General features: G+C 47.8%; 6 protein-coding genes across 6 annotated transcripts; 2 read left to right on the top strand and 4 right to left on the bottom strand.

Annotated features, from left to right (window-relative positions):
• Positions 1-76: 76 nt before the first annotated feature.
• TrAFT101_010926 (uncharacterized protein) lies at positions 77-1,850 on the bottom strand (the record flags this gene model as incomplete). Its single annotated transcript, XM_024908757.2, has 10 exons — positions 1,415-1,850; positions 1,312-1,323; positions 1,079-1,259; positions 956-995; positions 831-853; positions 693-776; positions 576-609; positions 444-519; positions 281-300; positions 77-206 (listed from the first exon to the last, which is right to left on the bottom strand). The coding sequence occupies exons 1-10, from the start codon at positions 1,739-1,741 to the stop codon at positions 77-79; spliced, it is 927 nt and encodes a 308-aa protein (XP_024756869.2). The 5' UTR covers positions 1,742-1,850.
• A 502-nt stretch (positions 1,851-2,352) lies between these two features.
• On the bottom strand, positions 2,353-4,499 carry TrAFT101_010925 (uncharacterized protein). The gene is made up of 6 exons (XM_066129097.1): positions 4,105-4,499; positions 3,751-3,993; positions 3,637-3,672; positions 3,422-3,580; positions 2,994-3,367; positions 2,353-2,920 (listed from the first exon to the last, which is right to left on the bottom strand). The coding sequence occupies exons 1-6, from the start codon at positions 4,474-4,476 to the stop codon at positions 2,431-2,433; spliced, it is 1,674 nt and encodes a 557-aa protein (XP_065985227.1). The 5' UTR covers positions 4,477-4,499; the 3' UTR covers positions 2,353-2,430.
• Positions 4,500-5,463: 964 nt separating this feature from the next.
• TrAFT101_010924 (uncharacterized protein) lies at positions 5,464-7,064 on the top strand (the record flags this gene model as incomplete). Its single annotated transcript, XM_024905490.2, has 10 exons — positions 5,464-5,498; positions 5,551-5,772; positions 5,843-5,850; positions 5,967-6,140; positions 6,196-6,268; positions 6,347-6,362; positions 6,425-6,488; positions 6,546-6,602; positions 6,675-6,811; positions 6,885-7,064. The coding sequence occupies 10 exons, from the start codon at positions 5,464-5,466 to the stop codon at positions 6,960-6,962; spliced, it is 864 nt and encodes a 287-aa protein (XP_024756867.1). The 3' UTR covers positions 6,963-7,064.
• A 359-nt stretch (positions 7,065-7,423) lies between these two features.
• TrAFT101_010923 (uncharacterized protein) lies at positions 7,424-8,404 on the bottom strand. Its single transcript, XM_066129096.1, has 2 exons — positions 7,955-8,404; positions 7,424-7,896 (listed from the first exon to the last, which is right to left on the bottom strand). The coding sequence occupies exons 1-2, from the start codon at positions 8,270-8,272 to the stop codon at positions 7,561-7,563; spliced, it is 654 nt and encodes a 217-aa protein (XP_065985226.1). The 5' UTR covers positions 8,273-8,404; the 3' UTR covers positions 7,424-7,560.
• A 150-nt stretch (positions 8,405-8,554) lies between these two features.
• Positions 8,555-9,848, bottom strand: TrAFT101_010922 (putative secondary metabolism biosynthetic enzyme). The gene is made up of 4 exons (XM_024902090.2): positions 9,733-9,848; positions 9,427-9,674; positions 9,097-9,376; positions 8,555-9,032 (listed from the first exon to the last, which is right to left on the bottom strand). The coding sequence occupies exons 1-4, from the start codon at positions 9,767-9,769 to the stop codon at positions 8,776-8,778; spliced, it is 822 nt and encodes a 273-aa protein (XP_024756866.2). The 5' UTR covers positions 9,770-9,848; the 3' UTR covers positions 8,555-8,775.
• A 1,484-nt stretch (positions 9,849-11,332) lies between these two features.
• Positions 11,333-19,224, top strand: TrAFT101_012069 (Type I Iterative PKS). The gene is made up of 5 exons (XM_024900995.2): positions 11,333-11,580; positions 11,650-12,121; positions 12,187-12,495; positions 12,552-12,886; positions 12,943-19,224. Exons 1-5 carry the CDS (start codon positions 11,400-11,402, stop codon positions 18,957-18,959), a joined length of 7,314 nt encoding a protein of 2,437 aa, XP_024756865.2. The 5' UTR covers positions 11,333-11,399; the 3' UTR covers positions 18,960-19,224.
• The last annotated feature ends 1,150 nt before the right edge of the window (positions 19,225-20,374 follow it).

The raw sequence follows: 20,374 nt of genomic DNA, 5'->3' as shown, positions 1-20,374 counted from the left end.
CAGCAAAGTGTTTTGTGATTGGAAGATATTTACTCCTAATAATCCATTAGTTTTTGTGCAATAAAGTATTTCGTGATCAGAGGATAGTGAAACAAACCTCAATCTCCTTGAAGTTAGCCAACAACCGAATATCGTTCGCAATCTTATGAGCAGTAGCTCCAATGCCGGCTACTGCCTGGGCAATGATGAGGTCAACCTTGCGCGTGCTTTTTTGTTGAATTAGTATAAAACCTAGGGCTGCAGAGGCAAATCTACCGTTCGCCTAAAAGCAACTACTCACTATGTCTGGGTAGAAATATCCTAAAAGAGGAAAGAAGAGAAGAGAAATAAGAGTCAGCAAGCTTTTTTAATATAAATATGAAAATAGTATCGGAGATGCAGTGGCCAAGAACTGTGTGTAGAAATAGAAGAGATAAGGAGGCTGAGCTAGAGAGAGAGCTTACATAGCAGGCCGGGAATCCAAATTTTTTGCAAAGAATTTCATTCAGTTTGTCACACTTAGCATGATCGCCTTGGAAGCTGTGAATTGCGTGATTAGCAGAGTGGCTTCTGATTCGGGTCAGGTAAAGGCCTACATCTCCAGGAAGGATGCTTGTGTACCGGTGGTTCCTATATTCCATCAGTGACTGAGCATGAAATTCCTCAAGCTATGGGGTTCATGCATGTTCCATAGCGGCTGGTTCTAGACGTACCTTGCGCGCCTCGGAACTTGAGGTTTTTGCGAACAGTTTCGAGATTTTCCAAATCGAAAGTAAGATCCTGGAGCCATTGGGCAGCTGTTCTCATCAGAATCATTTATCGTCACGGCATAGATTGCTTTGCAGACTTACAGCGACGGCCAACAGTAATTGGCCTATGATATTGTCAGCAGTTATCCTGGTTTCAAAGCCAGCCGGAACGAAGAGAGTGGGGTTCGTTTGTCTCTTTTCAACATTGGTGGAACGGGACGTCTTACTGAGCGCTCTGCAGATGGGTATAGGCCAATGTTGGCTCCGCTACATTCCATAACATTCAGCAATGTTTCATTCAAACAGTATAGGAGTGCAGACAAGCCAGAGATATCGACTTCATGACCCACCTTTCCACTGGAGAGAGAAGGCCTTCAGGTTGGAGATAACCTTGGACAGCTTCTGGGTCAACAGATCAAGCGCTTTAGCTTGGAGGATGAGCTCTGCGTTATCAGTAACGTAGCAAGATGTGGCTCCGTAATGGATGACACCAGCAGCAGCCGGGGCAACAAGGCCAAAAGCGTGGACGTGCTGCGTTATACGTTAGCTGGTGCAGAACATTGCACGATAAAGAAAGGCTTACAGCCATAACATCCTATAAGGAAAAAGGTATTAGCACAAGAAATTAAAATGAGGCATATCAATGCATAGCAACAACATATATACAAGCAAATTTGCAAACTCACATGACGTCTAATCCTCTCCTCGATGCGCGCAGCTTCAAAGTCGTCGTCGGTCACGGTCAGGTGAGCCCTCATCTCGTCCAGAGCCTGGGGGGTAATGGTATCGATACCCAGCTCGTATTCAGCCTCGGCAAGGCCCAGCCAGAGCTTGCGCCAGGTAGAGTGCCTCGACCTCTGGCTGAAGAGCTGGGTCATCTCAGCGCTGCAGTAGCGGCTTGTCAGGGATGTCTGGTAGCCATCGTACGGGCTCTTCTGAGACGCCTGGAGCTGTTCGATCTGCTTCTGCAGCTCCTGGATCTGGGCCTGGGTGTCCTGTGCTTGTTGGGCCATTTTGGGAAGCAGTGAGATCTTTTGGATATTCTGCTGTGTGTAGCAACGGAAATGATGTCCACAGCGACTGGATGAGCTGCGAAATTTTTGGTGTTTCTCAACTGCCCATTGGCGTCATAATTTAGACCAAAGTCTATTGTAAGGCCATACTAGTCTTATCGATAAAGCTGCTCAGCCAATAGCGACAAGAGCGCCTTACCCGACCGGGATACCAATTGCTGGTGGAGGGGCCGACATCGCGAATAATCGGAACAATTTTTTGTGAGAGACGTAGATTCTGCTACGATGCATTGAATACGTTCTGCAGTAATTCCGCAGCCTCTTGGATTTTAGCTATTGTATAATAATTATTAGTAAAATACTTTATCCAAAGCATTGGGATATTTCGTTGGCGTGAAACTGCTATTCGTTTGCCATATTACGTTGCAGTAAGAAGAGCTTATGTCACATACCGCGAAACGCTTTCTCGGTTTGACTTGAGAATCAACAAAAAAAAAAAAAAAAAAAACATGTTGATTAGCGAGCTGGGTAGCAACCTTAAAATTGAGATCAGTCGTTATCAATTTAAATTAATAAATTAATGAGATGGAGATCGATATGATCTTCCAAAAGCCTAGACACGATGTATAGGTACCTACGGAAGTTGTAAATACCTACCCCATTTAAAGAGAAATTTTGATACAGACAAATTAACTAAGAGCCTCGAGTAAATCTTCATTCTCGTCGAGAGGTTCATAATCTCTCCATTTGAGGCCTTCCGGAACAATTTTCCACTGCAAATCTTCGTCAAGCAATTCTGCCATACTTTCCCATTCCTTCCTCACTGCCGCGGCTCTACTTTCGCTTCTTGGAACGATGTTGGCCTTGAAAGGTGCAGGCGATATAAACAAACCATCTTGAATGTCATCAACATCAGGGATTATTTCTCGTCCAGTCTTTTCGTCTATTGGTCGCTTCAAATCGAATGCCCAGAGTGTACGCGACATTGCCAGGAAAAGAGATCGATCAGCGATGTGCATACCCTGACACAATCGCCGGCCAGCTCCAAAAACAAAGTGATCACGCTTGGTAGGATCACCAGTGACAGCTGATTGGGCCGAATTTTGGTTATCTCCCGCCCAGCGAGAAGGGTCATATTTTCGTGGATCGGGATGCCTTTTGGGGTCATTATGAATAGCCCTAGGAAACATCTTTAGCAAATCCAGTCTTTGCTGTGAGATATAACTTGTGAAAGAGCATCATATGAACTTACCAGACGTTAAGAAATACGGCAGCATCTTTTGGGATATGATATCCCATGTAGGAGTCATCTTGCGTCACAGCGTGTGGTACACCAAGAGCTGTAGCAGGCATCCATCGCATGCTTTCTTTCATGCAAGCACGGATGTAAGGCATGTCGGGGACATCATTCAAATCAGGCATGCGGTCTCCGCAGACACGATCAATTTCCGCTTGAGCTTCTTTGGCAACCTCGGGATAGACCAGCATAGCTTCGAAGAAGCCGACCAAAATAATTGCTGTGGTTTCAGAACCGGCCTGGAGAAGGGAACCACCCATATAGCATGCTAACTCATCTGAAAAGCCGAGCTCCTTTTGCGCGTTGAGAAGATCAATGGCGCAGCATGGCTATTCTTAGTGTTAGCTCGAATAATATCGCATCTCGGGTTTCCAGTGTCTTACCTTTGCATTACCACTCTTCAGCTGTTTTCGAGCATTCAAGAAGTGTTTCATGAACAATTTCATTTCTCTCTTGTGGTACTCTTTTCCTGCTTTTCTGATAGGAAGAAGGAAATCAGGCAGAGATCTGGCAATGGGATATAAATCGAGTATGGCACCGGACTATGGTAGCGAATACAATCAATAGACTGGATACATATAGAAATAAAGATACTCACTTGACTTCCAGCGATCTGAGAAAGCTCATCAAAATTCTATAGAATCTGTCAGTTCGCTTTTTTTTTTTTTTTTAACTTCAAGTGCAAGGTCTAAATGCATGATAAATAGCGTACTTCAAACATGCCGAGTAAATCTTCATCGTCGCTTGCCGCTGTACGGTAGCCAAAAGCCATCTGCGTAGTTAGAGACGTTGTATACCGGCGAATATGATTCAAGAAGTCTTTTGGATTATCTAATAATCCCACGAGCATAGCTCTGACTTCAAGGTCCTGGTATGGCACATAAGTTCGAGAGATCTTCACATTGAGAATGCCGTGTGCGAGCTTTCGAACCATACGCCACACTGGTACGTTTCCCTGTAGAGCTTCCCGTCAGTCATTACAATAAACAGCCATAACTCGGCTAAGATAAAACTGAATTAATCTAGAAGTTGAGCTAACGGGGTGCAATTAAGGATAAAGACTTACCATGAATAGCGGACGGAGACCTCCGCTCATAATATCTTGGCCCATGTACAGTTCCGGTCTTCCTGAGTAGATTGAATTACGTTTGTCCAGTAGGTCTTTGACAGCCACATCTGACGATAATACAATGGCAACCCTAGGTCCCAACATAAGCGAATATACCGGTCCATATTCTTCTGCCCATTTCTGAAACTGTAAGTGAGTATGTTTCTTTGGCATCTGATGAAGGTTACCAATCAAAGGTAGTGTCGGTGGTCCAGGAGGATAATTGCTTGGCCGTCGCCCGATTTTGCTAAGTTGCCAGAGCAGAAGCGTGGAGGCCATGAGGCCAAGCACAGCCCATGCTCTTGGCATATCCGCCGTCACTACGCCCATAGTGACAACAGCTCGTAGGCACCAAAAACAAGCGTTCTGCAAGGTCGTATACTTGTTTATAGGTCTTCCTAACTCAAGCTAGATGTGCGAATACCTGAATCTTGTAAGAATTATAAAGAGGAGGAGTTGTGCCGATGTCACAAAATAGGCACAAGGTGCCAGAAATTAACTGTTTACAGGCGGGGCTATGGCTTCCGACGATACATCCCAGCGCTAATCAGGGCATATCTCATTCATTTTTATAGGTCATTACATGTAATAATACTGGTGCGATATAAGGAGCGATCCTTCTCTTGGCTCCCAAATATACTGCCCGGGTGTAACCAGATGGCAGGGCTCTGTAGCTAGACGGAGTCTTTGATGCACATACCAGCGCCTCGCATGGATACTGTTCTTTCTTTTTGGCTTCTTGTGACACCATAACCATAGAGAACAGGCAGACTCGCAAGAATATCTGCTGATCCGGGTACACGAGTAAGCTAAACAGTCGGAATTTACTGATCTGAGTATACAAGGATCGGGGGGCCGAATTGTCAGGCTGTGTTCACCATCCGCGAGACACGGCACGAGACCTAACCGTGAATGCTTCGGCCCGGCAGCGAGGTGGCGGGCCCGATCTAAGGTTGGGGGAGCTGACAGGAGGTATGGTGTATGCCTATCTTGGGCGTGCAGGGTACGGAATGCCCTATTGAGCTTACTTATGCCAGGGTCCTAGCTTGTCATCCATCAGTGCTGAGATTGAGATCCTGTGGTCGTAAACGTGTATGGTGAATAAAGCAACAAAAAATAAAAATATATGCTTTGCAAAGCTGCAGCCCGATTATTTACTGGCATTGGTGAACATACAAATCACTGCATCGGCTCATTATCACGCCACAACACATAATAGCTCCCTCACTGTCAAATCCGCGCCGCGATCGCTTCATTTGCTCGGTTTTTGAGGTGCTCTCTATATTATTGAACTTTTAATATCAAGCTTCTAAAACGATGGGTCGAGATAAAAAATTTGCTTTGGTTACAGGGTAAGTTCTGCAAATCAGCAGCCCTCTGAACTTCGCTGAAGAATCCTCATAGGTGTGGGAAAGGCGGGATTGGTGAGGCTCTTGTCCTAGAGTATACTCGTCGTGGTGTCCACGCTATTGCTACAGTGCTCCCAAACGAAGATAGCGATCATCTAACTGCTGCTGGGATCACTTGGTTTCCATTAGATGTAAGGGACGAAAAGTCTGTCATACACCTAAAGGAAGAGGTCCTGGCAGTTACCAACGGTTATTTGGACTGTCTCGTTAACAATGCGTAAGTATGCCCCGCTTGCTGGTTTTTTATTCTCTAGTTTTAAATGGCATTTTTTCTAACGTTAACTTAGGGGGATATGTATGATGAATTCCCATATTTATTCCCCTTCCCATATTTATTCCCCTTCCCATATTTATTCCCATATTTACCAAACGGGAAGCAGTGCTCTAATTGACTCCTTACGTGTATTTTAGGCTATACGATGACCGCTATTGACACTGATGTCAATGCTGTGAAGCGAATGTTTGAGGTTAATGTTTTTGGCCCAATGCAGATGGTGCACCACTTCCATGACACGCTCATCCGAGCGGCTGGAACTATTGTCAACATTGGGTCCATTGGTGGTGTCGTGCCATATATGTATGGAGGTATGCTGACGCCTTCTAAGTATTTTTTGAAGATGACAGGCTAACATTCTCAAAGCATCCTACAATGCATCTAAAGCTGCTCTTCATCATTATTCTAATACGTTGCGTCTTGAGATGTCACCATTTAAGTAAGGCATAATTATGGGAACGAGATATGCGGTACAAGGTCAATGCTAATTACTAATTAATCATCTACTCTCATGCAGTGTTAAAGTTATTACAGTGAGTTTACTGCGCTTATATACATATGATATTGACAGAGGCTGACCCGGTGGATGCAAAAGGTCATCTCTGGAGAAGTTGGAACCAACATTCTCAAAAACGACGTTAACCGAAAGCTGCCTGAAGGTATGTCGCTATTTCATGTATTGATACGTTGAAGATTAAATACTAAGATACGTCAAGGATCATACTACACACCTCTCGCCACTGAATTTAAAGACCATGTCACAAGAACACCCAGTAAGAAGCCACAATCTGATGCATCCAGATTCTAATAAGCAGAAACAAACTGAGATATATTTCCTTTTACAGAGACTACAAGTAGATTTGTATATGCATCGAATGTTGTATCTCAGAGCTTAAGGTCATCCCCAGTACCGTGGCTCTGGACCGGAAGCGCCACTGCCATAATTCGATTTTTGGACATGTTTGCATGGCGTACAATCTGGGTATGCAAATCACAAGGTCAATAATATTCTAGAAAAAGGATATCAGAGGCTAACAATTCTTCTCGATGTTTAGGATTTTTTCTTCTACCGCGAGTTTAACCTGGATAAGGTCAAGAAAGCGCATTTGGCAAACGCCAAGAAGGATGATTAAACAGTAGCTATAAACATTAGTTAATAGCATAGATAATCTTTAAAGAGGCTCACAAGATATAGTATTATTAGTTTAGCTCCTTGTTAATTTCATCATGTGGCATTTTATTGTCTCAATATCTGTTCATCTGTGAAATTCCCCCAAGACCCATCGGAAGCCTTTCGCTGATGCTTAGTTTAAAGTGAACCAATCATGTCCAACGCAAGTTAAAGGCTAAAGACTAAATCCAAGGCGTGATTGAGAGAACTTTCCGTAGATGTAAAGGATTAACCTCGCCATGTTAGATATGTTAACCATCTGCCCATCTCTCGGCAGCAAAACTTGTGGGTGCATCACGAATGGCCGTATCTGACCCTAGCTTTGCATCTATAGATAAACTTAAAGCATCTGCCAAGACGCAATAGAAGCTAGAGAAGGGACTAACACCCTGTGCTTTGTAAATTATTTATATTAATAGGAAAGCGGTCAATAATAGGCATAGTGGTACATCTAGCGCAATTGATGAGTAGTATTCAATTCTGGGCCATTAATAACTAGCCCACGTGTAGAAAATCTCTATAAAGAATACATGCAGTCCCCTAATACAATAAAAACCCGCTTATCGGTTCTCATAGTATGGTGCAAGCTCGTTAAGCTCCTCTCCAAGTGGCTTTCCGTCAACAAGAATAGGCTTGCAGTCAAGCAGAACCCACAGCATACGACCAGGCAAAAGACCGCCGCCAGTGATGTTCTCCCACTGATGGGCACTGGCACGCTGAACGCTGACATCGCCCTGGCGCAGGATTCGCGACTCGCCAGAGTCAAGAATCAGCTTGAACTCTCCCTCGATAACGACACCATAGTCGAGCGACACGGCACGATGCATAGGAGAAATAACGCCAGGGGCAAAGTCAATCATGCGGCAAACAGAGCCGTTGTGGTAGTGCAGAGGAGGCTTTAAAAGTTAGTCGCGGTGTCCATATTGAGATGACTCTCGTCAGATGAATGCTTACCTCGTTCTCCAAAGCAAACTTCAGGTCAACATCGCCGTTCATCTCAACGGGAGTCTCCTTGGTTGAGTAGATGATGTTGGCAAGAGCTTGGTCGTTACCAATTACACGGTGGTGGTCACCACAGTCAGTCTTGATGAATACGCCCTTGCCCTCAGCGTTGTGGCCAGTGATGTGTCGGACGGTGCGTCGAAGACCGGGAGCTGGGAATGTGTTGACATAACCAGCGCTTGTGGCGAGCATCTTAGCCAACTCTGGGTTGTTTTCCAGCATCTTGGCCAACTCGGGGTTAAGCTGTTGCTGCTGCTGTTGCTCGGTCATTGTGATTCTTGGAACTTTTTTTGTTTGGGTTATTACTGAGAGAGTGTTGGAGAAGATGCAAAAGATGTCGATGGATAGTTTATCAGTCGGTAAATGAGAGAAAAATGAAGCCAATTAAATAGGCATCTCGACTCTCAGTGATTTCCATACAAGGAGTCTTTGAATCCTCCCAAAAACTCGAAAACAAGCATTGTCACTCAGTGTACCTGGGGATAGATGCAAGGCGGAGATACGGTAAATCCTACGGAGCACAGTTGGTGGCATTCAATCGCTCGGTGTGTGGTGAAAACGGGATCGGGCCGCCGTTGGTGTAAGCATTTATCTCGATCTAGTTTAATTCGGCTGCTTGGCACTAGAGGCTAAAACTGAGGCTGGGGCTGATGTTACAGCCCCTGCTGACGGAACAGCTTTGGCCAAGATCCTAAACAAATTTACTAATCACATCTGTCGCAACTAAAGGCCCAGGAATTGAGATCTGGGCTTTACATGGTTCTCCGCCCTATCTAAGCATGGCAGGTAAGCGTGGTGCCTCCATCGATGATGAATCCGGATCCCGTCACGTAGCTGGCCCTCGGGCTGCAGAGGAAGATCACCGAATCCGCCACCTCTTCCGCAGTAGCAATCCGGCCCAAAGGCACCACCTTGTTGACCCAGCTGTCAATGTCCATGCCGCCGTCCCGCGCACTTTGGATCATCGGGGTTTCCACCCACGTGGGACAGACGCAATTGACCCTGATTCCGTAGGGTGCGTTATCCAGAGCTAAACTTGCCGTATCAGTAAAATTGCCAAACTGGGTAATCGCCGCTAGGCGGGCCGAACATACCGGCGTTTTTGGTCACACCCAGTACCGCGTGCTTAGCAGCCGTATATTGCACCAAGTGAGGAGCTGCTGCGAAGGAATTTCCCGAGCCCAGAGTCACAATCGAGCCACGAGTCCCTCCTCGGCCCGGGTTTGCGGCGTCGATCGGCTTCAGTTCCTGGCGTTGCATCACGGCACAGGCGCTGCGCACCAGCAGGAACGTTCCCTCCACATGGATTCGAAGAAAGCGGCTGAACTCGCCTAGGTCTGCTTCAGCTATGTTTAGTGGCATCTGAACGCCAATCTGCGACAAAATTAGCATTTCTAATCGGAATCTGCTCGCATCAAGCGTACCCCTGCGCAGTTGATGCAGTAGTCAATCCTTCCGAAAGTCTCAACCATGTAGCTGGTAGCCTTTGCCACCGACTCTTCCTGCGAGATATCGATTTGGATTGCCTCAGCACGAAAGTTGCTAGCGGTTGCCACAGATTTGCATTCAGCAATGACGCGGCCCGCAGCTTCAACGTTCATGTCCGCGATAAGGATACCAGCAGCGCCGTCTTTGGCAAGGCCAAGGGCGCAAGCTCTTCCTATACCGCTGCCTAGATGCCAGTTAGCGTTCCTACTGGAGGGAGAGTCAGATACGTGGGTTTTGCTTACCACCCCCTACGATGAATGCATTTCCACTGATATCCATGGTTTAAAAGATACGAAAACAGTTATCTTGGATAAGAAGGATGCGACTTGATTCAGTACGGTGTTTGAATCAATTGGTAATCAGCGGTGAGTGTTGCGAAATGTTAAGATAACGTTGAAACTTGCTGGCTGGACCGGAGCCTAATATACCTGTGGATGGTATATGGTATAAGCAAAGGTAGATCCTAACCTATACAATAGCTACTATTGATCAATTGTATACACCAACCAATAAATTTCAGTCAATTCATTTCATTATCCATCACTTAAATTCTTTTCTATACAATTGCTGTTTGTGATACGTATCAGCCGGCATTGAGACACACGAACTTCAGTCTTTACTACGTGATTGAGAATAAAAAAAATAGCTACGTTATTTCACCTTAGAGGCCTCAAACTGTCACTGATAGAATGCTTCTTTTCCCCCTTTGCTGAAATTATTGAAATTACGTGAGAAAGTGATGTGAACATCAGTGACGGCCCGGATGTCGGAAAATTGACGTTCTGAGATAACCAAAAGAGGAAATAAATGCAAATCAATGGCAGTTACAGCTCAAAGGTCAATTTCGGTCGTAGTCAAACTCAATATCGCCGAAATCCCTGCAGCCCAGAGCAAGGGGGCGTGTGTAACATGGGAAGAATCTAGTCCCACCTCACCTCGTGGGGCTGGGGCGGGAATCCTCGTAACGGTTTCCCGGGCCGCATCCCACGTGTAAACGTTGTATTATCTGTGCATTCTGCATGCTGCATGCTTCTCTCCATTGGGAATTCAAACCCCCACAAGGTGTTCCAGTTCTCAGGATATTCCAATCGTGATAATCTCCGGAGTAAGCGAAGGATGATGCCCCGCCTGGAGTAGCCCGGACAAAAGGCTTCCCCCTTAGATTGGATTGCATACCTTACTAGCGGCCAGTGCATGCGAAGTTGTTTCCAGCTGAGAATCTTCAAGGCATATCTAAGAAATTCGCCCAGCACGGAGAGTCCGAGCAGCGTTTTGTTCGAACGAATAGCCTCCTAGCGCTTACGGATCCTATCCAGTCATATCTCAGCCAAAGAGCTATGCAGGCCCTCAGAGCGTCAATGCGTGCTTATCTTGTTAGAGGGGGAATAGAGGCCGCTGTGTTGAATCCAGAACTCACAAGAGCATATTCTTTATGGTTCGGCCAACTAAATTGTGGATGCTGACGACCCTATTGGACAACTGTCTGCAGGGTGCCTGAGCCTTTACTTCGTATGGACGGACCCTAATGAGTACTGTTGAAACGTGGGAAAGCCCTGAAGGATCTCGGGATCTACCATTTACATTCTCTTACCGTGTTTAGCCTGTTGCATCTTCTGAACTTGGTAATCGTATTCATTGTCACGATGAGACAGTGGATCTAACCAAGATGCTGCGCCATGTGCTTCAGCTGCCTGCGAGAGAATGGTGTGTAGCAGCAATGACAGCTTTGATTACATGTCTGTGATTGCTCTCCATAGCACAGCATAGAATAATATTTAAAACGACATAGTCTCTCTCTACTGAAGATTTCCAAATCAAGCTTCCCATTACACCTCTTCACCTCTCCTTTGTAGAATTCTATCTTCAGATTCCAAGACTTTCCTTGTCATTATCATCATTATCCTTCACAATGTTCACTCTTGAGCCTGCTTTGGATGTTCCCTCCGACTCGGAGTCTCTTCTCCACAGTCACGCAAAAGATGCCATCGTTGTTACTGAGACATCTTACTTGAATGATGAAATGCAGGAGACGTCTGGGCCTTCCAGTGCCTTTACCGTTGAAGACAACACGGTGTGCATTGTTGGCATGGGTAAGTCTTTTCAGAGATCCTCTTTGTAAATTCGTGAGCTATTAGCTAACCTACTTGCTCTTTCTTCAGCGTGCCATCTCCCTGGTGGAATCACCTCACCATCAGGGCTTTGGGACTACCTGTACAACAAGAAGACTGCACAATGTACCGTGCCACTGGAGCGGTATGACTTTAGAGGATTCTACAATAAAGATGGTAGCAGGGCTGGTGTCATGGCAGTGGATGGCGGATACTTCATCAATGAAGATGTCCGCAAGTTTGATCCTTCCTTCTTTGGTATCAACAACCTCGAAGCCTCTTACATGGATCCTCAACAGCGAAAACTGCTCGAGGTAGTCTATGAGTGTTTCGAGAATGCTGGATTGTCTATGGAAGATGTGAACGGTACTAGCACGGGAGTGTATGTTGGCAACTTTACTGCCGACTACTCAGTCATGCAGTCCCGTGATACCGATTATGTGCATCGTCTTTCTGCTACTGGTAGCGGCACATCAATCATGGCCAACCGTGTCAGCCATGTCTTTAACTTGCACGGTCCCAGGTTAGTCCATTATGCTTCTCCATCCATTTACACATGAAATTTTATAACTAATATGATGTGACCAGTTTCACGCTTGACACTGCTTGCTCATCTACCATTTACGCGCTTCACCAAGCTGTGAATGCCATCAAGAATGGCGATTGTGATTCTGCTATCGTTGCTGGTGCTAACTTGGTCATGTCGCCCGAGCAGCACTTTGGAACTGCAAAGGGTGGCTTCTTGTCGCCAACCTCTGCTTGCCACACGTTCGATACCTCGGCTGATGGTTATGCCCGTGCAGAGGCTCTCAACGCCATTTACATCACCAAGCTAACGTCTGCAATGAAGAGTGACCGCAAGATCCATGCTGTCATTCGTGGAACTGCCATCAATGCGTAAGTCACCCGGCTTGTTTTATTTTTAAGCTCAACTAACCGACATCGTAAAACAGCAACGGCAAAACACCCGGTATCACTCTGCCAGATGCCAAGATGCAGGCGGCTGTCATTCGAAAGGCCTACCACAACGCAGGCCTTTCATTCGCTGATACTGATTACGTCGAGTGCCACGGTACCGGTACTCCGGTTGGTGATCCCATAGAAGTGGATGGCATTGCGGCCTGTTTTGCAGGCCGCGAGGGTGAGCCCCTGAGACTCGGAGCCGTCAAAACAAATATGGGCCACTCTGAAGCCGCCAGCGGTTTGACTTCCATCATCAAGGTTGCCCTTGCTTTTGAGCATGGTGTGATTCCACCCACTTACGGTGTAAAGAATATCAACCCAAAGTGTAAGCTAAGCTGCTCTGTATTCTCTCGATATACAAGTCGCTAACATTCTTCACAGTGAAACTAAAGGAGCGTAACATGAAGGTCATGACTGAAAACGAAGCATGGCCAAGAGCCATCCGACGTGCCAGTGTAAACTCTTTTGGCTACGGTGGTGCAAATGGACATGTTATCCTCGAATCTATTGGCAGCTACTTTGTTGGCTCGTTAGCATCCTCCCCTGTCTCTAGAACTTTGACAAGCCCCTACGAGTCCAGTAAGGGCCAGGTTTTCGTGCTTCCTTTCTCTGCCTCATCAGGCAAGTCATTGGAAGCTCGCCGCAAGCAAAACATCGAGACATTGGAGAGAACTGAGCCAAATGACGTGAAAGCCTTGGCAGCTGCTATGAGCAAGCGACAGGCCAAGCTGCGCCTGCGTGACTTTGTCCTCGCCTCTGCGAAGGGGGACTCTCAACCATCGCTGATCGAGATGGCTGACGCTGGCGACAAAGCTAGCCCTGGTACCCAGCCTCTTCCGTTTGCCTTTGTCTTCACTGGTCAGGGTGCACAGTACGCCAACATGGCCAAGGAACTCATCGAGAACGATATCAGTTTCTTGGCTAGCATCCGTGATCTCGATGAGGTCTTGCAGTCACTGCCTGCAGAATACAAGCCTTCTTGGACACTGGAGCAGACTCTTCTCGACAAGCCCGCCGTTAGCAAGATCAACGATGTCACTCGCAGTCAGCCAATCTGCACCGCCGTCCAGGTCGCTCTTGTCAATATGTTGCGCAGCTGGGGAGTTAGTCCAACTGCTGTTATCGGCCACTCATCTGGAGAGATTGCGGCCGCTTATGGTGCTGGTCTGCTCACTGCTTCTGAGGCCATTCTGGCGGCTTACTTCAGAGGCTTCGCCGTCGGCCAACTCAAGTCTCGCGGCAACATGATGGCTGCCGGTGTCTCTCCAGACGCTGCCAAGGCTCTGATTGAGGAGCTGGGTCTGAAAGAAGTCCGAGTTGCCTGTGTCAACGCCCCCGAGAGCGTTACTCTTAGTGGTGCTATCAAGGATATTGACGCTCTCCAAACTGAGCTCCAGAAGGAGGGCAAGTTTGCTCGCAAGCTTGAAACTGGTGGCCGCGCTTACCACTCTCACATGATGGTTGAGATTGGTGACCTGTACGAGTCGCTTGTTACCCCTCACTTCACTACAAAGAAGGATGGCGACATGGAGGCCGAGATGTTCTCTACTGTTGGCCACTCCCCGGATGCTCTTGGTGCTGTTGATGCCTCCACAAACATGGCCTCTTACTTCCGTAAGAACCTTGAGCAGCCCGTTCAATTCAGCGCCGGCTTGACTAAGATGATCACCGGTGATAAGTATCACTTGGTTGAAATCGGTCCTCACTCAGCTCTCAAGGGTCCTATTCAGCAGATCCGAACTGGTGCTAAGCGCGACAAGGAAGCTGTTCCCTACTCTCCCACCCTCGTCCGAAAGGAGGATGCCTATGTCTGCTTGAAGAAGCTTGCGGGTACCCTTTTCTCTTATGGCCACACCCTGGACTGGTATGCGGTTAACAGCGTCCCAAGACACCAGTCACTTCCTGTTCCTATTCTGGCTTCGTACCCCTGGGACTACTCCAAGCCGCTGCCCTGGCACGAGCCTCGCGCCAGTGTTGAGCACCGTCATCGAAAGTATATCCGCCACGAGCTCCTGGGAACTCGAGCCACGGCTGGTAACGGCATCGAGTGGTGCTGGAGAAACATCCCTCGCGTGTCTGAGATGCCATGGCTGCGCGACCACAAGCTCGGTGAGTCTCAAATTGTCTTGCCAGGAGCAGCATACATGTCGATCGCTATTGAGGCTCTCTCGCAAGTGCTGGATATCAAGAGCAGACTTGTTGCAGGAGAGTCCTACGGATTCGAATTTGAGAACGTCAACATCAGCGCAGCATTTGTTGTGCCTGAAGAAAACGATGCTGGGGCTGATAGCCTAGAGCTCCACACTGTCATGACCCAGCGAAAGATTTCTACCGCCAATACTTCTGGCAACTGGTACGAGTTCTCTGTCTCTTCTTTCCAGTCTGGTGTTGCCACTCTGCATTGCATGGGTAGCATTCGTGTCTCTGAGTCCACTCTGGCTCCCAAGGATGGAGCCGTCGAGGTCCAGGAACAGGGTTACGAAGTCTGGGGTATGGCCCGCTGGTATGCCAAGGCAAAGGAGGAGGGCCTCAACTTTGGTCCGACCTTCCAGTCATTGACTAGCTTGCACACTGATGGAAACCGAATTTCCACAGATTCCATCTCAACCACACATCTGGCTCCTCCATCCGAAGCTGCCAATGGCATGTTTTATGCCATGCATCCCATTACCATCGATGCTTGTTTCCAAGCCGCTATTATCGGAGGCACTGCCGGTGTCGTCAATGATCTAAAGGCTTTTATTCCTTGCTTCATTTCCAACTGTTCTATCCAGATTCCCAAGGGTGGCTCTGCAAGCCTTGGTAGCCAGGAGGTTAGAATCCACACGAGCATGGAGAAGACGGGTTTTGCCTCTCGCGCCGTTGCCTTCACTCTTAGACTGCCAGATGGCACGCCAGCCATCGACGTCCCTCACCTTCGCATGAATTTGTACACTGGAAAGTCTCCAGTGGAGTCTGAGACCAGCATGTATCTTCAGCGACAACCGTGTCTTCGCATCCAGTGGAAGCCCGACGTTCTTCGTCTCCAGCCTGGTTCTGAGAGTGCCATTCGAGACTTCATTGAGGCGTTCTCAGAGGAGCAATCCGATGATTTGAACGACAATGGAGCGCTCGTGGTGTTCGCAGCTCTGCTCGATCTTTTCGGCCACAAGATTCCTCGTATGAGTGTCTTGGAGCTTGGACAGGATCGCCAATGGACTCCCAAAGATTGCCAGGCAATCTTGGGCAAGGACACCGCATTCCCACGATTCAAGTCCTGGAACGATGGTAAGCTTGGAGAGGACAACAAGCTTGCTATTGAGAATGCTAAGAGCGCCGACCCTTATGACACCATCCTCATCCCTCATCTCTCCGTCTCGAAGAAGGTTTGGAGCAAGGCGGCAGACGAGGTCATCTCCCAGGTTTCCGATAATGGTATTGTCATCACTCGCAAGACCAAGGATGCCGTTTCTGCCCTTCAAGCAGCTGGTTTTACAACCCTGGAGCTCCCCAACGAGACACTCGCCGCTGTTCGTAACGCCAAGCAAACTGGATTAGAAAACAAGGAAGTCGTCATCGTCAAGCCCAATCAGTCTTCTACTTCCATTGATACCCTGGCCGATGCTGTGGCCGCTCACCTGAAGAAGAATGCCGGTGTTGAGAAACTGAGCACTGTAACCATTGCCAACATTGAAACTGTTGCTCTTCACGATCAGGTCGTCTGCGTGTCTGTCATGGAGATGGAGAATGAGTTCCTGGCTACCATCAGCAGTGAGGATATGGATCTCTTCCGCAAAATCACTGACAATGTTAGCGATCTCTTGTGGCTGACTGGAGCAAATATGCTCTCTGCGCCCAACCCCAACTTGACCTTGTCCAGCGGTCTTTCACGAGCCTTGATGCTTGAACAGCCAGCACTGCGATACACTGTTCTCGATGTTGGCGCTGATATTACCAATCCCGGCTTCTTGAACGCCATTTGCAACAACGTGTCGGCGGCTCTGACGTTCCGCTACGCTACTGATGATAAGGAGTTCATCCAGAAAGACGGCATTCTCTATGTCAGCCGTTTCACTCCCGACTTCGAGCTGAACTCTCTCTTCCGCCAGCGTATGACGCCTAATGACACTATGAAGCTAGTTCCTCTTGGAGAGGTCGGCCCGGCTAGGCTCTCTGTTGGCCAGGTCGGCATGACTGATACTATTCACTTCCAGCAGATCTCCGAGCTTAAAACCACTCCTCCTGCTGGCTTTGTGGATGTTGATCTTCGCGCTGTTGGCCTCAACGCCAAGGACATCTACGCCATCAATGGCCGTGTTGAGACTAAGGAAGCCACCACGGCTCTGGATTTCGGTGGTGTCGTCTCGGCTATTGGACCTGGTGTCGAGCATCTCAAGGTGGGAGACCGAGTTGCTGGTTTCATTCCTAACCACTTCAGCACCACCGAGAGAGTTCCCGTGCAGGCTGTTCACAAGATGCTGCCTGAAGAAGAGTTCACTGTCGTCCCTACTCTTCTGGGTGTCTACTGCACTGCGCTGGTTGCCCTCAAGGACCGTGCCCACCTTCGTGCTGGTGAGTCCGTCCTGATTCACTCTGGTGCTGGCGCTTTTGGTCTCGCGGCCATCACTCTGGCCAAGCACTTGGGCGCCACGGTTTTCGCGACTGTGGGCTCACAGTCTAAGCGCGAGTATCTGGTCAAGGAGATGGGCGTGCCGACTGAAAACATCTTCCACTCGCGTAATGCCTCTTTCGTGGACGACATCATGACTGCTACTGGCGGCCGAGGTGTCAACGTCATTGTCAACTCCCTTGTCGGAGATCTGATGCACGCCTCTTGGTCTTGCATTGCTCCTTTTGGACGCTTCGTCGAGATTGGCAAGCGTGAGCTGATTGACGCGGGCAAGCTGGACATGCGCATCTTCTTGAAGAACGCTACATTCACTGCCTTTGACTTGTCAGAGTTCTTCTACGACTCTGACAGCTACTACCAGGACGTTGTCTTCAACCACACTGCCGAAGTTGTCAAGATGTACCGTGCCGGTATCATTAAGGCTTCTCCCATCGCAACGTATGATGTTTCGGAGATTGGCCACGCCTACCGCTACTTCGGTAACAAGGACCGTGTCGGCAAGGTTGTGGTCTCGATGGAAAATCCCAACAGCCTGGTTCAAGTTATGCCAGCAACTTACCAGTCTGTCTTCAGCCCTGAAAAGACCTACTTGCTCGTGGGCTGCCTGGGTGGTCTTGGCCGCAGTCTCAGTCGCTGGATGATGTCTCGCGGCGCTCGCAAGTTCTGTTTCCTTGGCCGCTCTGGATGCGATAAGCCCAGTGCCGCCGAGCTTGTGAACCGTCTCCGCGATGCTGGTGCTACTGTAACCGTCGTCCGAGGCGATGTCTCTGAGGAGGACCACGTTCGTGAAGCTGTTGTCGCAGCTGCCAAGGACGGCCCCATCGGTGGTGTTGTTCAAGCTGCTATGGGTCTCAGTGAAGCTCTGTTCTCTGTCATGACAAATAAGGCCTGGCACACCGGTATTCAGCCCAAGTGGAAGGGTTCTTGGAACTTGCACAATGCTCTCGAGGGCTACGATGCTGATCTAGATTTCTTCCTTCTGACTTCGTCCATCTCTGGAACTTGCGGTACTGCCACTGAGAGTAACTACTGCGCTGCCAACAACTTCCTAGACTCCTTTGCCAAGTGGCGCCGTTCTCAAGGCAAGCCTGCTGTGTCTGTGGGCCTGGGAATGATTTCAGAAGTCGGATATCTCCATGAGAATCCCGAAATTGAGGCTATGCTGCTCCGAAAGGGAATCCAGCCGCTCAATGAGGACGAGTTCCTCCAAGTCTTGGACTATGGTATTGCCGGCCCCTGGAGTGATGCCGAGTTTGCTCGTGGTGTCTCCATGCCTAGCGAGGCCGCTCATATCCTGACTGGCTTGGAGTCTTACGGTGCTCGCAAGTTGATGGCTCAGGGTTTCGAAGTGAACAACGGCGTCACAGAAGAGGCTCGTGCAACTATCCTTGCTGCATCTCTGCTCGCTGAGAAGGATGCCAATGATGAAGAGAAGAGCGGTGATGTTGGCCAACTCGCCGCTGCTGCTGAATGGTTCAAGGATGTCCCTGCTGGTGCTGTGTCTATGCTTGCGCCCGAGGCCAGCGCACCTACAATGCTTGACGCAATCTTGCGACTTACCAAGAAACGCTTCAGCAACTTGATCTTGATGCAGCTCGATGCAGTTGATGATCGCGCTCCTCTCCCCTCATTTGGTGTTGACAGTATGCTTGCCGCTGAGTTCCGAACTTGGTTCTTCAATACTTTCAAGGTTGATGTGCCTTTCTTGGATATTGTCAGCCCCCAGAAGTCTCTGCACACGCTGGCAGAGTTTGTTGAGGAGAAGCTGGTGACCAGCTGGGTCAGTTAAGGAGGTTGCTTTTAGAAAATAAAAATTTGAAGAGAAAAAAAAAATACAATGGTGATACCATGTGGAAGAGCGAAGGCGTAGCTAGGAGTTTCGATAGTGAACTTAGAGGTGGGTTCTACGATTGATACGCTTGGTTGCGCTCTTCAAGGATTTCTTTTTGTCGTCTTTCTTTGTATCTACAATATTTTCTTTGGCATATTCAGTATAGTTAATGTTTCTTTTTAGTCATTGTTAGATTTTTGAGTTATATCAATTTATATCCACGACTCTCGGCAGCATCTTGTGAAACCATGTCCTTACGCAGAGGTAGTCTCATAAACGATTTCGGTAAATAAATGATAAAATACATTGTCGAATGCTAATTTTGGAGCCTTTTCCAAGCCCACATGAAGAAATAGTTCTCTTTTTTTTTCCAACTATCGTATATACTCTCAGACAGTTAATATCGCAGGTTTCTTATTGTCAAAATTTGCCCATGTAGCTTTGGACAGAATAGGATGAATAGAATTAGCTAGCGTGTTCTCACTATGCAATTCAGCAAAATATCGCGCAAAATAGGAAGGACGCAATATTAAATCTTAATGAAGGAGCTAGTATATCCAGATAGACTTCGTCAGCCCTTATACTAATGTATAATGCAGGTAAATGTCCTGTACGTTTGCCCCATTTCGAAGTGTCATCAATTATGACAGAATGCTTGTCTCATTTCAAGACACCAGCTAATGTCTCTAGTATGTTAGTTGATTAACTGCAAAAGATAATTCCATGTCAGCGTATAAAATATCTGATCTCCTCCATTTTCACCATTCGCGCTCGTCATATGATTACTGCCCCTGTACCGCTTGAGGTATAGTAATCAACTTGTCTCAGTCTGTCATATTTACTATCTGATGCAAACTTCAGCTCGCTGATTCTCAACTGCGAAGCTGAGTGCGGTCTCCACTAATCCGCCAGCTGCTCGCGTCGCGAACACGCCCGAGAATATGGGTCCTCTACAGGGGGTCGATAGATGCTAAACACACACGAAGCACGGAGTAGGCTGGGAGAAATTGTTTCGTACGTGATGTAAAAAAGGTTAACGCCGTGACCGAGAAACCGCAGCGCGGAAGATCCCGTCGACTGTGGAGGTGGTAGAGCTACGATAGGCGATATGTCTACGAGGTAGATTGCGGCTCTTCACGAACTGCTTTTCAGTGTGTTATCGTGAAACGGTTGTTTTCAGCAGAAGATGACGCCAGTTCCACTTTGCAGCGCGCGTACAAGGCTACGTACAATGATGCGGTGTGGAAGAAGAGGGCCGCTGGTTTGATGTCGTGTTTAGATTGTATTCTAGATCAAGAAATCATTCAAATACTACGGTCTCCAGTATGAATTCTATCATAAACAAGTAAAGAAACCCGAGCTGCCGCAAAACT

The sequence above is a fragment of the Trichoderma asperellum genome, chromosome 7 (genome assembly GCF_020647865.1).
Source record: "Trichoderma asperellum chromosome 7, complete sequence".
NCBI classification, from domain to species: domain Eukaryota; kingdom Fungi; phylum Ascomycota; class Sordariomycetes; order Hypocreales; family Hypocreaceae; genus Trichoderma; species Trichoderma asperellum.
Note: the sequence above shows the minus strand (reverse complement) of the source record. Positions and strands in the feature narration are given on the sequence as shown.

Excerpts from the sequence above, each read along its gene's own strand:
- TrAFT101_010925 (XM_066129097.1), bottom strand. The coding sequence starts at position 4,476 with ATGGGCGTAGTGACGGCGGATATGCCAAGAGCATGGGCTGTGCTTGGC. Across the intron at positions 3,994-4,104 it reads GTCTCCGTCCGCTATTCATG|GGAAACGTACCAGTGTGGCG; the intron begins GTAAGTCTTTAT and ends GAAGCTCTACAG. Across the intron at positions 3,673-3,750 it reads ATTTACTCGGCATGTTTGAA|AATTTTGATGAGCTTTCTCA; the intron begins GTACGCTATTTA and ends CAGATTCTATAG.
- TrAFT101_010923 (XM_066129096.1), bottom strand. The coding sequence starts at position 8,272 with ATGACCGAGCAACAGCAGCAGCAACAGCTTAACCCCGAGTTGGCCAAG. Across the intron at positions 7,897-7,954 it reads AGTTTGCTTTGGAGAACGAG|CCTCCTCTGCACTACCACAA; the intron begins GTAAGCATTCAT and ends TAACTTTTAAAG.
- TrAFT101_010922 (XM_024902090.2), bottom strand. The coding sequence starts at position 9,769 with ATGGATATCAGTGGAAATGCATTCATCGTAGGGGGTG. Across the intron at positions 9,377-9,426 it reads ACTGCATCAACTGCGCAGGG|ATTGGCGTTCAGATGCCACT; the intron begins GTACGCTTGATG and ends ATTTTGTCGCAG. Across the intron at positions 9,033-9,096 it reads GGGTGTGACCAAAAACGCCG|CTCTGGATAACGCACCCTAC; the intron begins GTATGTTCGGCC and ends CGGCAAGTTTAG.
- TrAFT101_012069 (XM_024900995.2), top strand. The coding sequence starts at position 11,400 with ATGTTCACTCTTGAGCCTGCTTTGGATGTTCCCTCCGACTCGGAGTCT. Across the intron at positions 12,122-12,186 it reads TTTAACTTGCACGGTCCCAG|TTTCACGCTTGACACTGCTT; the intron begins GTTAGTCCATTA and ends TGATGTGACCAG. Across the intron at positions 12,887-12,942 it reads AAAGAATATCAACCCAAAGT|TGAAACTAAAGGAGCGTAAC; the intron begins GTAAGCTAAGCT and ends CATTCTTCACAG.